Source organism: Pantherophis guttatus, chromosome 1, assembly GCF_059756535.1.
Source record: "Pantherophis guttatus breed Tessera chromosome 1, ASM5975653v1, whole genome shotgun sequence".
Taxonomy (NCBI): domain Eukaryota; kingdom Metazoa; phylum Chordata; class Lepidosauria; order Squamata; family Colubridae; genus Pantherophis; species Pantherophis guttatus.
Genome location: NC_142063.1, coordinates 328,918,577 through 328,936,380, shown reverse-complemented (window position 1 = coordinate 328,936,380; position 17,804 = coordinate 328,918,577). Strand labels below are relative to the sequence as shown.

At 39.1% G+C, this 17,804-nt stretch overlaps 1 protein-coding gene across 5 annotated transcripts in view; it reads right to left on the bottom strand.

Moving 5' to 3' along the window:
* The window catches only part of SRRM3 (serine/arginine repetitive matrix 3), a 205,120-nt gene that overhangs the window by 26,428 nt on the left and 160,888 nt on the right, over window positions 1-17,804 (bottom strand). For 3 of the 5 annotated variants that reach the window (XM_060693164.1, XM_060693161.1, XM_060693163.1), the window contains 6 exons: window positions 16,639-16,668; window positions 14,575-14,643; window positions 11,736-11,771; window positions 10,076-10,126; window positions 5,483-5,587; window positions 4,267-4,444 (listed from right to left, as the gene is read on the bottom strand). In XM_060693164.1, coding sequence (XP_060549147.1) covers window positions 4,267-4,444; window positions 5,483-5,587; window positions 10,076-10,126; window positions 11,736-11,771; window positions 14,575-14,643; window positions 16,639-16,668 — 469 coding nt within the window. The remainder of the gene's footprint in view (window positions 1-4,266; window positions 4,445-5,482; window positions 5,588-10,075; window positions 10,127-11,735; window positions 11,772-14,574; window positions 14,644-16,638; window positions 16,669-17,804) is intronic. The other 2 variants (XM_060693166.1, XM_060693165.1) reach the window with 2 other exon arrangements.

Here is a 17,804-nt window from a genome sequence, read left to right as displayed (position 1 = left end):
CTGAATTTTTCTGGTAATTTTATTGAAATATATTTGGATTCAAAAGTTTTAATTTTATTCTAACTTTTTAAAATCTGCCTTTTATCTTAAAAGAATCTCTGGAACAGCTTAACAGATCTTTCCACTTGGCAAAAGCTAAAATTTAAGTAAAGTTTAATTGAACTTATTTTTTTAACAATGTATGTAATTGTTTTCCCTTTTAAACATGAAATCTAAGAAACCAAAATGTTTAAGAGTCATAAATAAGTACAGAAAGGTATCTGTGCATTTCATAATTGGCTGGAGGGTTCTACAGTAACACATGTACATGTGTATACACACACACGCACACATATATATATTTCTAGATTCATCTAGCTAGTTCTAGATATATATATATATATTTCTAGATCCAAATGACAATAGAGAAAAAAGAAAAAGTGAACAGTTTGCATTTCTATACATTACAAAGTGGAAGAAATCAGAATGAAATAAAAGCCCCTCTAGCCCCCTTTCCTGTTTCTACTGAGCAAGAAATCAAGCTACCACATTTCAAATTGGGGGCTAAAGAAAAGCACAGTTTCAGATAAAAAATAAAGACTTTTTGAAAGTAATTGGTGTTTAAAACAGGAAAATGTGAAGCAGGACAAGAAGGGCTTTATTTTGGAATCTTTAAAGCTAGTTATTTTTTTAAAATCAATTTTAAATAAATATTTCCAAAATTTCAGAGAAGTGAAGCATATTAATAGATTAAATATTAGGATTTAAGACAGTTTCACTAACTTGGATTCATCCAGCTATTATTGGTTATTTCTTCTGAAATTAAGCCATTATCTTGGATCTCTGCATTAATAATGAATTGATTGCCCAATTGCAGCTGATATTGGAGAAAAAAAATATCAGATCCAATGAAACTGATGCTGGAATAGGGATTCAGGCAGAGTAGGTGGCCTCTACTGAGGTTTCCAAAGCCCCTTTTGTTCTCTAATTGATCCATTTCTCAGGGCATACAAGTCACATTATGCTTTAAAGCAGTGGTTCTCAACCTGTGGGTCGCGACCCCTTTGGGGGTCGAACGACCCTTTCACAGGGGTTGCCTTAGACCATCGGAAAACACATATTTTTAATGGTTTTAGGAATAATTTTATGGTTTGGGGTCACCACAACATGAGGAACTGTATTAAAGGGTCGCAGCATTAGGAAGGTTGAGAACCACTGCTTTAAAGCATTGTTTTAAAAGCAAAGAGCATAAAATTGACATGAATGGAATAAATACAGTACTGTGTGTTTATGTGTACATGCACGTATGTTTTGTACATGGAAAGAAGAAAAATATAAATGATAAGAATAACAACAAGCAAATGTTGTTTTGAGACACAAAATGGGGGTAAGGCTTATGACCAAGAAAAAAGAATGGGTAAGCTGAGCAGAAATATAGAGCCCGATTTAATTCTCTGTGAAGATGACTTGCAGGGGCTTGCTTTAATAAATCATTAACAATTGGGAAGATCAGGAGCTCTGTTTTTAGGTAATGGATTCCATGCTGGAGCATGAAAGGGGTGTTCAGCCCAAAGCCTGAACACCCCTTAGCCAGAAATGAGGTCTCAGTACACATGGCTCAATACAGCTAAATGCCTCTTAAAGAGACAGGCAACAGAAAATCGTGTAATGCCTGACTCTGTCCCTAAAGTCAGGTCTCCCCTTCTTCAAATAGACTAGTAGTGCCATCCAATGCAATAATCTCATTGGGTCAAAATAAGTTGCAAGTAAGATATTGACAATGAATAATGAGTTTTTCATCCGGAATCATTTGAGCTAAGACATCTGAGGGGACACATATATTCACCTTCATTTGTAAGACATCTGAGGTCAACTGAGCTAAGACTTCTTCCAAGTGCTCTCTGTCATCCTGAAAATGTGATGGCCTTTCCTTCCACCTCTATGGTGCCTGAAATTTTACTGCCAGATCACTTCAACACTGGATCACTTCAGTAATCAATCACTCATTGAGTTCTGCCATGAAATTCATTGGGTGATTCTGGGCCTGTTATTGCCTCACAATCTAATTTATATCAAAGGCTTCCTGAGAATATAATATGTTTGCATGTATGCAAACTATGTCTTCTGTCATAAGATTCTTGGCAGAAAGCAAATAGCTGGGAATCTGTTGGGAATCCTTGACCACTGGTCATATTGGATAGGGCTGGTGGGATTGGAATTCAACAATAGTTGAAAGGCTACAGATTTCCTATTCCTGCAGCAGATTATTTTCTTTCCCCCCAGAATGACAGATATGTTACAATATAAGGAATGAACAACCAACAATGCTACTAATAGAGACAAAAAGTAGTCTGCCAAATGAGATCTTTATATTTATTCATATTATTTTAAGTGATTTGTATATTCTCTTTCCATTACATATTTCCAATTGTTGAAGAATTAAAAAAATAAAGCATAACTGAAAAACATCTAGTTTCCTGTAACTATGTTTTGCAAAATTAGTTTCCAGAGTTTTCAGAGCATTTATGAAATATTTGGACCAGAGGCAACCATGAAGTTGGGAAAAAAAAAGTGGATACTACTTGACTATCAATGGTTCTATAATGGTCCTTTGAATTTTTTGATGTAAGACAAGAGCAAATTTATTACTTATTTCCAACTATGTTTGGGTTGGGTTTAGATGATATTGTTATGACAGTGTAGGAGAAGGAGAAGCAAAATTTGGAGTGGGATTAAAAGAGAGGTTAGCGTAGAATCCCTACATAACCACAAATGAACTAAGTCCAACCTCCTTTGAATTTCATTGACCTGAGAAGATTAATGTCAGGAGTGAAAGATTAGGTCCACTTCTGCAGGTTAATGACTGAAATGAAGTTATTTGAATTTGAGATTATGAAGATCCAATTAAACTGATTTATTGCTAATCACACTAATGCACAAGAATCTTTTCAATTAATGGTTAACACCTGCTTGGGGTTAGATAAGAGTCAACGGAATTCAAGGGAGGTTGGGCTTAGTTCACTTGTGGCTATGTAGGGATTCTAAGCTTATCCTCCTTTTAACTCCACCCCCCCCCCCGATTCTGCCACTCTTGTTCCTTCAGAAAGGCCCACTAACAAACAAGCAACTGTCCCAGGAAACTGTGGGTGAAAGTGTCATGGACAATTCTTCCTTTTCTTGACTTTTTAGAAAGGAGGGTAAATGAGCAAGAATGAATCATCTTCCTATTCACAGTACAAATGATCATACTCCTTATTTTTTCCAGTGACAATTCTTTAGTTTTTAATTTATTATGATTACTATTAAAATGTCACAATAGTGGCAGGAACCACTGCCCTGTCACTAGAGATTTTGATTAATACCCAGCTATGTTTGACATCAAAAGAACAAGGCAATGTGAACAATATCTTCAAAATAGGAAGATGCCTTATACACTTCAGCATTATTTGTCCTAAATGGACTTTCTTTCTCATCCTGCCACCCTCCAAAGATGATGAATGACAACTCCCTGTTTTTGGCCACTTAGCAATGGAATTTTATGAATTGTAATTCAATACATTTAGAGGTTACAGAAGGATGATCTGTGGTTGCTGGGGATTTCTAGGAATTGAAATCCACATATCTTCAAGTGGCCAAGTTTGAGAAACACTGATCTATACTTAATGGCTTTTGAGGGGTTCAAGCAGTTACAGACTGCCTCTGGGGATCTCCTGTAAACAAAGAATATGCTCTGTCCCACTGATTTAAGGAATGTTCCTATCCTCGAAGCGGCTTGTGGATAAAAGTTAACAATCTCTACAATTGCCAGAAATCATGAACAGGCCATGAAAGAGGGTGATAGAGGTGTGTGTGCATTTTGTGTGTGTATTTGTGTGCACAAGAGAGAGAGAAAGAGAGAAAGAAAAATGGGATTTAGAATGTTTTGCACTTGCAACACCCCAACTTTTTGAACTGAAAAGATTTGCCAGCAAACTTTTCCCCTCATTCCTAATCTTAACTAAAACCTGAGAAACAGTTCATTTCTCCCCATGGTTTCAATTTTTTGCCCCTTCATATTGTACAGGTATATGAAGGTGCTTGGATGTAGATTGCTGGATTGTAATTGGCATAGCAGAATAATGGTTATGGGGAATCTCACTCTGAATCAACGGAGCCTTTGCTATCCATCATATCCTGAGCAAAGTGTCCAAAAGAGAACAAGGGAGGAGTGAAAGGAGGGGACAAGGCTGTTTTGGAAAGGAGGAATAGGTGAGGCTCAAATCATGGTAAAAACAGAAGCATCCATACCTCCTGTTTCTTCTCCAACAGGGCACCATGGCTATGGCGGCCATTCTGGGCACTGCCCTTGTGCCCATTTTGATGAGGCGTGGCTGATCGGCTGTGGCCAGTGCAAGAGGAGGATGGGCTGTGGCTGGATCTGTGGCTGCTGGCCCTTTGACCATCCTCTCTGTATTTGGGGCTCAATCTGTAGACAAAAGGGAAGGCAGAGGAACTGTCTATTCTCGTAAGTCATACTGAAGGCAGATAGCAGAAGGGAAGGCTGCTGTTTATCACAACAGGTCAGGGATGCAAAATGTGGCATTTATAGTTGGGCTGTGATTTTCCTTTTTCCTCTGAACACATATGTGTGAAAGGAGGGGTTCGAGAGTTTGGGATTTTAAAAAAATCAACTGTATTAATCTTATTTTGGAGTTTATGCTTTTTATATATTACCTTTCTCAGCTGATGGAAAGCCTTGTTGTTTTGTTGCTCTGATTAAATCAGAGTTACAAGCCACTCCACAGATTGCCAAAAGGGGGAAAAAAAGAATATTTGGAGGAGTCTGCATGCAGCCTGGGTCTTCCACTGCCTACCCCTGAATCAGAGGAAGTCTACTTGTGGAAAAGCTGTACAGAAAATTATTGTCCTTACCATGGTATTTAAGACCAGTTTCCCCAGTCTAATGCCGTCCTTATATGGGAATTACTGCATTAGGTATTATCTTCAAACAGTCACTTTTACAAGATTTGAATCCAGTGCTCTTTCTCTCCTATTTGCTGACACACTTCTTACCAAATAATGTTAATACTATAATTCAGTACTTTAACTGAACAGCAGCCATATTTAATTCAATGTTGCAAAACAGTTTGTGTCAAATTTCATTTCCAGTTATTTAGAGATATGTGTTCTTGTACAGATGTAGTTAAAGTTAGGAAGGATTTTCAGGGGCTGCCTTGAATAAAATGAACTCTATTTAGTTGTATTCCTCTTTCGTGCTCCTGTCCTTTAAAAGAAAACTGGGGGGGGAAAAACCTGGCTCATTGAGCAGATTCTGGACCATAGCAATTTGTAAACCTACTGGAATGTTGAGTTTTTGTATTCCCTGCTACCATTTTTAGTTTTTATTGTGCATCACTTTGAATTACTTGAGGATCAGGCAGCCTTAGAAATTGACTAAATGAAATTGTAAATAATATTGCATCTCCACTAAAAATGTGCCAGATCAGACTCAACCACAGCTTACCTGCTTGTGGATTTGCAGTCACTGTATTCCGAGGAAAGAGAAAGGCTCCGAGAACTATAGCTGCTGTGTCTGTGGGAGCGACGAGGAGACAGTTCACTGTGAGATCTGTAAGAAGGCAGTGAGAAGCTGGAGCATAAGGTAGCTAAGCAGAAAACAGTGATTGGATACTCTCTCATGGGATTAGCAGGGTTGTACTCGAAATTATGGATTGTTCTGCCCCTCAAGTGCTGCTGACTAACTCTCTGGTTTTCACTGCAGTAGTGGGAAAGGAGGAAGGGAAGAAAAGAAGAGGATGACCAGCAGCAAGGACTCAATGACAATGCTGATGGGTGCAAAGACTCGAATGACCACGTTAAGGATAGATTGTCATTGATAAAATCCAGTTATGCTGTGCTAGGAGTCAAAAATAGCTTGATTGCATAAATTAACCAACAAATCAATCAAACAAACAAACAAACAAACAAACCTGCCCTGTCAAGTGCTGCTGTTGATCTTGTTGTCCTATTGCCGGGAAAGGCAAGCTGTTTAAAATTGGATGTCACAGGTCAATCTCATTTTATGGTCAAAATAAACCCTAAACCCTAAAATTTCATATGATCTTATAGGAAGGTCCTCAGATACTGGGAGATTTGGCAGGTGTGCAAGATTCAGACTGTTTTTCATTATTATTTTTTGTCTTTATTCATGTCAATCTGGGGATTCTCTGGATATTAACTGGGGTGCTCCAATGTCAATTCTTATCAACTTGCTGTTTTCACAGACATTTTAATGGAAAATATTTAAATGCTTGTAAAGAAACTCTTATGAAAATAAGGATCTTTAAATGTTGGAACAGAAAAGGAGATACAAAGAAAACACAATATTCAACAGCAAAACCTACAAAGACATTGGACTTTTATTCAGAGGCTTCTGAACAAGAACAAAGGGGGGAAAAATGCAGAGTCAGATTCTCTTCAAGGTCCTCAGCCAGCCAGAAAGCAGGAGGGGCAACAGCCTGAGCCTCTGACAATGTCCCAATCCTGGATTTGAACATTTACTTTTTTTCAAAAGAATTTTTCCAAGCTACCAGTATTTTTTTTAAATCAATTTCGCCCTTGCTTCTTCTGGAAACTTTGCTGTACTATCAGTGATGCTTCTTGTCACTCTTAGAAACTATGTACACACACACACACACACACACACACACACACACACACACAAATATATATATATATATATACACACACATCTGAGTAGCATTTCAGAGGAAAAATGTCTTCCTTTAAGTCTGCACCATTTAGACTCCCATGGCATTTTTCTGCTTGTGGGGTTGGATGGCAACAAATAGTATCTCATCCTATGAGAATCTGTTGCAGCCCCAGTGGCTATTCTCTAAGGCAGTCTTTCTCAATCTCAGCAACTTTAAGATGTGTGGACTTCACCTCTTAAAATTCCCTGGAGCTAAGGGTCCTGTTTCTTCAAGCTCCACTGAGTACAGTATTCTCAGAGTAGAATGTTTGAAGAAGTTCATTTTCCTGCAGATTCCAGAATTCCCCCTGGAATTTTTGCATCTTTCCCCCTTATTAGTAATGAAGGAAACTCAATTAAGAAAAATAGCTTGAGGTAACTATGAGTAATAAAGGGTTTTTTTTTCCTTGTACTGCATGTGTTTCCCCATCCACATCCAGCAAAATTATCATTCAAGAAGAATTTCAGTACTTTTGTGTGCAAATGCAGCATAAATGCACAGACTGGTCATAAAGTTATTTTTTCATTACTGTAATGATTGAACAGTTGTTAAAACAAGACAGTCATTAAATGACAAGTACCTATAAAACTAGTGACAAGCTGCAGAGGTGGCTGCTGGTTACCAAATTAAACTGGGTTTTCAGAATCCAGTGAACCATGAATTAACCAAACTTGATGGGTTCACACGGTAAGCTAAGTAACACAAAAGGAACCTAACCAAAATGTGTAACTGATCTGATTAAGAGTCTTTCAAGAACCCAGCCTGAGTGTATTTTGAAAAAAATGATTGTCCTGATAAAGCCCATTATCTTGTAAACAAGGTTTTTGTTTTTGCCCTTACCTTACAAAACATCTTCCCCCTGACGATTCCGGCAGGTCTCCACCCTTTTAGCCTTTGGCGTTTTACCCAGACCTGGCTCTTTACCCAGGCGCTGGGATAGAATAGAATAAATAGAATGAAATGTTGGAGCTGGCTATGCAGCTTCCCAAAGGGATGATTATAGCACCAGGGTTTTGTTTTGTTTTATGGGTGTGTTTTATACATATTGGGTTTTACTGCTGTTGTGAGCCGCCTGGACTTTTTTTAACATGGGCTAGCATACAAATCTTTTAAATAAGAGCTCTCTACATGCTTCTCAGGTTGTAAATCTGAAATTATTTCTGATATTTAAAGGTTTCTACTATAAATAAAGGAGAAAAGACAAGCATTTGCTAGACACAGGATCAAAAGACAATGTCAATGCCCAAGATGCATTGCCTATTCTGATTTAAAAACTTTCCCACGGGGGTATTGTGAGGGAGAGTAAATCAGATTCAACTCTCTGGAAGAAAAAGCAAAATGTTCAAAATGATCTCTCCATTCCCAATTCAATTTTAATTTCCTTCAAACCCACAAATTTATCAACAGTCTTTATCTCAGTTATTCAGAAGTTATTACTTTAATCAGGGATAAGGCAACATGGAGCTCATGTCAGTGCTTTTCAGGACTCCTGCTCTATTTGATCTTTTAAAAGAGAAATGGAGAATTATTGTTGCAGATAATCCAGCTTTTCCCAACTTGCTCATTGCAAATGTATTAGGACTGTAATTCCCAATTTTTCTGGAAGCTTGTTGTTCTTCTGTTCAAACATTTAAATTGTTTTAACATTGTTTTCATTTTCCAGAGTTGCAATGAACAGGTGGCCTTGTACATTTAATAAATTAATAATCCCAGCAAATGAATTCTGAAGCATACTGAATTAGGAAAGACTGATGATAAGACACCTGGGAAAGTCAAGGGAAATCATCAAAACCATAAAAAAGAGAAAGTTAGAATATTTTGGACATGTGATGTGACACCCGGAAAAATACGGCATACTTCACTTAATCCTACAAGGAAAGATTGAAGGCAAACAGAGTCCAGGCAGAAGAAGAACATCAAGGTTTCAAAATCTAAGGGACTGGTTTGGACAAAACTCAACAGCACTTTTTTGTGTGGTTGTTGATAAAAATAGGATCACCAACATGATCGCCAATGTCTAATGACGCATATGGCACAAGAAGATGATTCTATAAGTAACTTGGCAACTGCCTGGGCAAGTTCCAGCAGTTTTCATGGTAAGGCTTTTCCTTGCCTTCTTCTTCCATGGGCTGAGAATGACTGATCCAATGTCACCCATCTGGCTTCATGCCTAAGGCAGGATTAAAGCTCATGTTTTCCCACTTTCTAGCCTGATGTCATAACCACTACCCCAAGCTGGCTCTCCTGTCAGTAATGTAAACAATCCATAGAAATTCCCTTGTGGCCAAACTATGATGAATTTAGGCCTGGCCAACAAAGCAAGTGCCCCAGATTAATTATCTTCTCCCCGCCCCCCCATGTAAAATCAAGTGATATAATTTATTCCACCTTCTGATGAATTCCTCCATTTTAGATCTACTTCATATATCACTGCCAGTGAGATATAACACATATCACAGGTAGATACTCTGCCTACTTTAGAAAGATGCTTTCTAAAGCATTAGTTTGAAGCAAAGACTGAAATGCTTAGAAGGAGACTTTTTAGCATTTTCTTGCCCTGCTCCATTTGTTGATCTCACTCCCTTTTGTGATCTGGCAACTTCCATCAAGCTCTATTCCAGTATTAATATCAGCACTGCTACATCTGCTAATGCTACGTTCTTGGAGCCAACACAAGCAACAAGCTAACAGGAAGAAAAAGAAACTATTGATGAATTAAAATTGTTTAAATCAGAGGTTTATACAAAAATATTAAAGTACAGGATTTTAAAGGCTGTCTTAAAAGAAGCATTTTCCTCCTTTCTGATATATAGGAAAGAGATCCTCTTCTTGGATGAAGCACTTTCCTTACATGAGAGACAATGCCTTTTCTTAAGTGTGGCATTTCCACTTCCTTCTTCTTTCCATAGGAAGGAATGTTTTTATTAAATGGGAATAAAACACCAGCTTTATATCACACTTACCACCCAGATTAGTGGTGGGTTTCAAATTTTTTTACTACCGGTTCTGTGGGTGTGGCTTGGTGGGCATGGCTTGGTGGGCGTGGCTTGGTGGGCATGGCAGGGGAAGGATACTGTAAAATCTCCATTCCCTCCCCACTCCTGGAGTAAGGTTACTGCAAAATCCCCATTTCCTCTCTGGATCTCAGGAGGCAGAGAATAGATGGAGGTGGAGCCAGTCAGAGGTGGTATTTACCGGTTCTCTGAGCTACTCAAAATTTCCGCTACCGATTTTCCAGAACTGGTCAGAACCTGCTGAAACCCACCTCTGACCCAGATGCATTTTATAGACACCAACATCTTATCCTTCCTGTTTTCTAGCTCCAGAAATTCATAAGCATTGCAGACTGAGAACTGAAAGCTCACCTTTTTCTATCTTTATTTTTTTCTTTCCTTTTGTTCTTGGGACTTCTGGACCTACAAGAGAGCAGAAAACAAAATATTCAGGAGAAGGAGAAAGAAAGAAGAGAGAGCACGGTGGGGTAAAACAAACAGAAGGAACAGCCACTTGGTTGGGCCTACTGAGTAATTTGCAGATAGTCTCATCTGCTGGCATCTCCTTTTTCTTCATTTATCAAATGCCCCGCTGTCTCCCCTCCCCCAGTTTATTTTTATCCTAATCTCAACCCTTATGAAACCTCACTTCTCTTTGCTCTGCATATGCAAAACTTTTATGTTGCTAAAATGAATGGAGATGTGGGCAGTGTCAGGGAAGGCTGTGTGGGCACAATATGTGACATGCAATTCTTACGGTTAGGTTGCTGTGGAGCTACTACTCTGGATTTTTAATTGGGATATCAAGATCAGATTTCTTGATGAGTTGCTATAACATCACCTGAAGATGCCTTTCTGCCAAGTGAAGCAGTTTTCTCACTGCTACCAAGCTTTTGAATTTTGAATCTTTCATTCAAGATGGTAGCTGACCTATAGCTAGTGGTGTGCTAGCGCTGGCTTGTACCTGCTCGTGAGAGCCAATTATCAAATTTTGGGGAATTTTGCAGACTGGCTGAAAGTAAAGCTGAGCTATGACACCTAGTGAACCGAAACATAGCCACAGACATGGAGCTGGCAGAACTGGTTGTTATAAACTTACCAGCACAGCACTGCTTTACAGCTCTAAAGCTATCTTTGCTATAGTCCAGTGATGGCTAACCTTTTTGCCGTTGTGTGCCAAAAATGGGGGTCACGCCCTTGTGTGCCCACACCCATAATTCAATGCCCCCCAGTGCCCCCTGTGCATGCACGTGCAACCCCACTGCGTTCCCCTGCTTTTGGCACACAACGGCAAAAAGGTTACCGATGGGCCCAGTAGGCCCATTTTTCGCCCTCCTCAGGCTCCAGAGGCTTTCTTGGAGCCTGGGGAGGGCGAAAACGGCCTTCCCCATCCCCCCGAAGGCCCTCTGGAGGCTGGAAATGGCCTGTTTCCCGACTTCTGGTGGGCCCAGAAGGCCCGAAAATCAGCTGGCCGGCACACACATGCATGCTGGAGCTGAGGTAGGGCAATGCTCGCGTGCCCACAGATATGGCTCCATGTGCCACCTGTGGCATGCGTGCCATAGGTTCGCCATCACGGCTATAGTCCCTAGCCCATTTCAAAGCAATCTGTATGAATATGCCAGGCTGTTTTAAGCTCATCACAAAAAAAAGAGTCAAATAATTAAGTTTAAATTAATATTGTCCTCAAACCGCAAGGCAATTTATTATCTATCTTGCTAATTATAAAGCAGACAGTAGCACCTACTTTACCTTTGCTAAATTCAAAAGCTAAACAGGATTAGAGCTGGTCAGCACTTGAACAGGAGACCAGCACAAAACTGGAAAAGCCTCCCAGAGGAAGGCACTGACCAATCTTCCTGGTGTTATTGCCAAGAATACATGGTTCTTCCATGTAATCATCAGGAATTAGGCTTGATTAGGGCCAGAGTTAGCATCTATGAACAAAGAAAGGAAAGGGGTGCTAGGCCTAGCCTGGAGTGCAAAGCAGTGAAAACAAGAAGGGGGAGAAAGCTATACCGTCCGCCCTCACCTGTGCCTCCTCTTCTTATGAGATCCAGATCCAGACCTGACAGGCAACCAACCAGAGGAAAACAAAGGGGAGGGAATGGGAGAGGGATACATTGTTTGAAACAGAGGATTAATAGCACAACCAAATATTAACTGGAATGTTTAAAGATTTTTTTTCCTCTACACTGTATTCCATCGTATGACAATATTGTATGAGAAAAATGGAATCCAAAGTAGAGACAGCGTAAGTGTGGCAACATTGATGCTTAATGACTGAAATTTCTACAGGAAGCTTTAGTCTTCACTCAGAAGGGTGTACTGTTTAATTGTGTTATATAACTATTTCTCAGAGAGAAAGAGAGAGGAAAGGAGGGAGGGAGGGATCTTGCAAGCTTTGGCTATCTTGTAATATTTTACCCTTTTTTCCTTATACTGTGAAATAACTATTTAAAAAAAAAAACAATAGGGCGATCATTTGTCTATGGAGATTTTCAGTCATTCATGTCATGGTTGTCCCAAAGACGCTTTTTCAAAAGGCAACTGGTCTTTGTTTTTTTTTCCTTGAAGACATTTCACTTCTCATCCAAGAAGCTTCTTCAGTTCTGAAGCTTCTGAAGAACTTCTTGGATGAGAAGCAAAACATCTTCAAAACAAAAACAAAAAACCCCAAAACAAAGTCCAGTTGCCTTTTGAAAAAGCACCTTTGGGAGAGTAGTCATATGTCTCCTAATATTACCAGCCCTTCAGTCTGTTCCTACCTTCCCTAATCTAGTGTTTTCTGTGTAAATTAATGCATCTTCTACAGATACTGTCCCAAACTGTTAGGGAAGGCTCCCATCAGGAACTTTTCTGGGTTTTGGGGATCAGTGGCTCCTTTAGCTGTTTTAGCTGTTGGGAGGCTGAATCAGTATCTTTTTCCTTAATGGAATTGCTCTAGCATTGAATTACATCATTTCTTCCAATAAGTCCTTCGTGTATACAGTATTTTTCTATACTCAACATCGTATAAAAGTTCTTGTGTATAGTTTAGTTGTGTATGAGTGTCTATGTATGTGCACGCACATGTGCACATGCACACGCACACACACACAAAGCACAGAGTCATGCTCCAAATCCCATAACAGTTTAATATGACCAAGAAACTAAATCCAAAGTGTGAATATTAAAAAGGGACAATCTGCACTGAATCTGTTTTGACAATCTGCACTAAAACCCAAACTTTATGAGTGCCATAAAAGCATTAAAAAGAATAAAAACATTTAAAAAAAACATAAAAGTATAAAAACATGTTATAAGTGGTCCTTGGCTTATATCATGCATTTAGTGGTCAAGATTCTGATGGCACTGGAGAATGTGATTTATAACCTGTCCTCACACTTATGACTGTTGCAGCATCCTCACAGTCATATGATTGTATCTTCTAAAGATACTGTCCCAAACTGTTAGGGAAGGCTCCCATCAGGAACTTTTCTGAGTTTTGGGGATCAGTGGCTCCTTTAGCTGTTTTAGCTGTTGGGAGGCTGAATCAGTATCTTTTTCCTTAATGGAATTGCTCTAGCATTGAATCATTTCTTCCAATAAGTCCTTCGTGTATACAGTATTTTTCTATACTCAACATTGTATACATTCGGTCACTGCACTGAAGAAAGTGACTTATGACCCATCCTCACATTTATGACTGTTGCAGCATCCTCACAGTCACATGATTGTGATTTGGGCACTTGAAAACCGATATGCATTTATTGCAGTTGCAGCATCGGGGAGGGGGGGGTCACATGATCTCCATTTGTAATATTCTCAGCCAGCTTCCTACAAGCAAAGTGAATGGAGGAAGCGGGATTCACTTAATGATCATGATAAAAAAAAAATTGTAAAATCAGGTGAGGTCACATGATGACCCAATGACCACATGACTTAGTGACTGAAGTTCCAGTCCCAATTGTGGTTATAAGCGAAGGACTACCTGTACCATAATTTGAATGGGAGTGAATTTTGTTTTTTTTACTGCCATCTGTTGCAGCCAAAGATCAGAAGTCCTTTTATTTTCACATTAACAAATTTCATTAGAAGGCATACATTTTCATGATTTACAGCACAATGCACGATGCACAGAGTGGCTAAACTGCTGTAGGTTTTACGCTGGGTTGGTGGAGGAAGAGAAGAGAGGGCTGTTGTACAGATGCAGGTTACACATTCAAGTGAGATTGAGGATAGCAAAGGAAACATTGGCCTAGCCTAGAATTTTTAATGTCAGCCATTTTAAATGTGGACTTCAACTCCCAGAATTTCTCAGCTGGCTGGAGAAGTCTGCAAGTTAGATAGTGAGGTTACCAATATATTATATAGTAAATTCAATTGGCTTTTAAACGTTTAAGAAAGAAGACAAGAACTTTCTTTGTAAGATTTATAAAGTACAAACAATTCTATCCATATCCAAGCCTGACAAAGTTCTTTCAAGCCAAGATGAATGCTTGCTAATTTGGCTAAACTGGAAATCTGTTCTCAAAAATACACAATTTAAATGGGACAGATTTGTTTTGGCTGCTTAATCCCTAATGGTATCGTCTCTGGAGTAACTGGATACACACACTGATTCATATAGCCCAGAGTTTCTCAATATCATCAACTTTCCTATGTTTGGATTTTAACTTGCAGACTTCTCCAGCCAGCTGAGAAATTCTGGGAGTTGAAGTCCACATTTAAAATGGCTGACATTAAAAATTCTAGGCTAGGCCAATGTTTCCTTTGCTATCCTCAATCTCACTTGAAGAACAAACTGTACCTGTTGGCTACATTCCTTTTAACTGGAGATACATGAGAATGTGCTTAAAACACTCAACAAAGATAGCCAAATAGATTACCTGTCTCTCCGGTGTTTTTTCCCACTTTTCTTCTTCTTCTCCTTCCGAACTGGGGAAGAACTACCCCCACTGTAAGTAGTAACAAGTATCAGATGTTAGTTAGTAAAAGGTAGGAAGGAAGAAACGCAGGCAGGGGCTGATTAAGTCTTATATATCCCCAATATCCTGAGTGGGTGGAAAAGCTGTAGTTTTAGAACCTGGGAAAATGGATGGACAGATCCATTATCTTTCTCAGTCTTTGTCTCATGTATGTCCTGCACTCATTGCATCAATATTGGATTTTTTGTTAGTTCTGAGCAGGATTTCTCAACCTTGGCAACTTTAAGATATGTGGATTTCAACTCCCAGAATTCCCCAGCCAGCTGGTTCTGACTATGAAGGATAAGAAATATGTTCTATGAAGTGCTTCTTCTCTTTTAAGAATATATTTTGGTATTATATTGCCAGAATGTTCAGTCATCATGGGAGTTACAGTTCCCAAGGCAAGAAGAAGGGCAGAAGTTTGAGTAGATGAATGACCACGCACAACATGAATACACACAATCACAGAACCTCATAGATGTACACCTATGTAATCCCATGCAAGGGGATTTCTTAATAAATTCCAGCTATGGGTATCTGATATGAGCTACAAAATTCTGGATCAGTGGAGTCTAGGTTGGTGGGATGCCAAAAAGGCAAGATGACAGAAGCATCACAGTACAAGTCCTATCTCTTTTGTACATGCCAATGTTCATGCAAAACAGACCGGGCTTGCATTGCCATGCACTTTCTGCCATCTTGCCTTTTTAGACACGCACATGCTACCATGGGCCTGGACAACCATTGGGTCACTGATGGCGAACCACAACATTTTGAGTGACACATGAGCGTTCATCAATTTATTTATTTATTTATTTATTTTTATTTAATTTGATTTATATGCCGCCCTTCTCCGGAGACTCAGGGCGGCTTACAGTGCGTTAAGCAATAAGCAATAGCCTTCATACTTCTGTATATTTATACAAAGTCAGCTTATTGCCCCCACAAACTGGGTCCTCATTTAACCTACCTTAGAAAGGATGGAAGGCTGAGTCAACCTTGAGCCTTGGAGAGATTCGAACCAGCAGTAAATTGCAGGCAGCTGTGTTAATAACAGGGTGCTTTAAACCACTGTAGTACCAAGGCTCAATGCCCAACAACAACTATTCTCAAAAACACACAAAATTCTTGTGTGCTTTTTGGAGACTGTGGAGGCCTCATGAGAATGGAGTGTGCTCTGGCATAGCCTATGGACCTTCTGCAATTTATACAAAAGGGCTGTGCTCTTGCATGGGCTCCAGAGCCTCCAGAAATCATGTGAGAATAGAGCATTTACTGCAGCTGAAGGTCTCATGTGACCCGGGGTAGTCTTGTAGAGGCCGCAGGGGCCTGTCAATAAAAAGAAAACATTGTCTGAAAGTAAGTGGTATATAACAGATCCTGAGAGCACTGGGTCCTGGGGGAAATCTCATGCACCTTGGGGAACAGCATGAGGTGGCCTTTTTGAGAGGCTGTGATGGTACTAGGACTGAAGTTGAGTTCCACCATTCAAAGGATTTGAGGGAGGGGGGAAAAGGTGGGTGGGAGAAGGTTTGTTTAGAGACTCCAACCCTAGCTGGATACCTAATCTGTAAGGGAAAATAACATATAAGAATTCTTTTGTAACCATCTCATTATAGGCCATGCAATTCTAGGAAATGCTTTCCCCATTCAAGAGGAATAGGATTTGCACTTTTCTCTGAAAGTGTACTGCTTTTTGCAAAAGATAAATAGCTTCACAAAAGTTGAGAGAGAGTATGTAGTTATATGTAGGTATGTTTTCCACAGGGACAAGAAAATTAAAGGGTACAAATGAAAGGATACCAGCTTAAACCAAAAGGCCAGATTAATCAATAAAAGAATTCTCAGTTAGTTTAAAAACCTCTGAAAGAGCCAGGAGCAAAGAATTTTGGACAGGATTTTCACATCCAGGTTTCAGATTGCTGGGGGGGGAAAGCATGACATCAATTATGTTGCCCTCCCCCCAAAAAACCTGAGACTCACCTACGCTCTGATCCAGGTTTCCTTTTTTTGCTGAAGTTGCAAAACAGAAACAGACAAAGCAGATATTAAGGAAAATCTCTTCATAAAGAGAATTTGGGAAAGGGACCAGCTTCTAAAATTGGATTTATCAAAAGATGGGAATTTCTTTTTCTCTCACCATCCCCACAGGTTCTATTTATAAACTTTCTGCAAGTTCTGTCATCTTGCATGAGCTCTGAATAAATCCATGAGTATCTAAAGAATATCAGATTTCCTGAACAACGTATTAGTTTACATTGAGGTGAAAAAAATGGGCTTCAGAAGCTGTGGATCCTCTTTGAAAGAGATGTACAGAGATACATAAAGATTCTGCAGCATTGCTAAGTGACAAAGCATAAAACATTGACATGCCAATTATATTTAGTCTATTTTTTTATGAACCCAACCAATTATTCAGTTTTCAATACAGCATGTTGTGCAAATTGGACTAAAATCATGGGTTTTAGTTATCCATGGGAAAGTACAACATATAAACAAAGCCAATCTAGAAGACTTTAGTTAATTATTTAATATCCTACACTTTTCTCCAAGAAGCTCAAGGAATTCTAACAATTAACTGAAAACCACTTCATGAACATTAGGAATTAGAATGTGTGTCATATCTGATATTAATAGAAAGCTTAATGCCATCTAGTGCTCGAAGGGAGATATAATAAGAAGCTACCCTGCCAAAATATCTTCCTCTGGATTCATCAGGTCACACCTATATTTCATCCAATTGAAGACCAGTCAGGTGGTACTATAATTTGTTTCCTTGCCCATAGTTCAGAGTAATTTCTTTTAAAACAAAAGTTATTTGTGGATGCACTTACTATTGGTTTTATATGGTTAGCACTAAGAGTGAGCATTTATTAGATCATTCATTTAGAGGTTATAGTTTGAAAGATCATCATATAGCAGGTGCTGTAAGTGCTCAGAAGAAACTTTAAAAATGACTAAGAATTTAGGAACCAACGGGGAGTTACATTTTGCAAATCTTCCTGAAAAATGCTTTAATCTGCATTTGACTAGTTAATGTGTAGATTGGAACATGGTTATCACATTTTACATTTCCCAACCATTGGAGGAAGAGAAGATGATTAAGCTGTTAAAATGGTTAAAATAGTTGTTCAAAAGTAGGAGGGCAA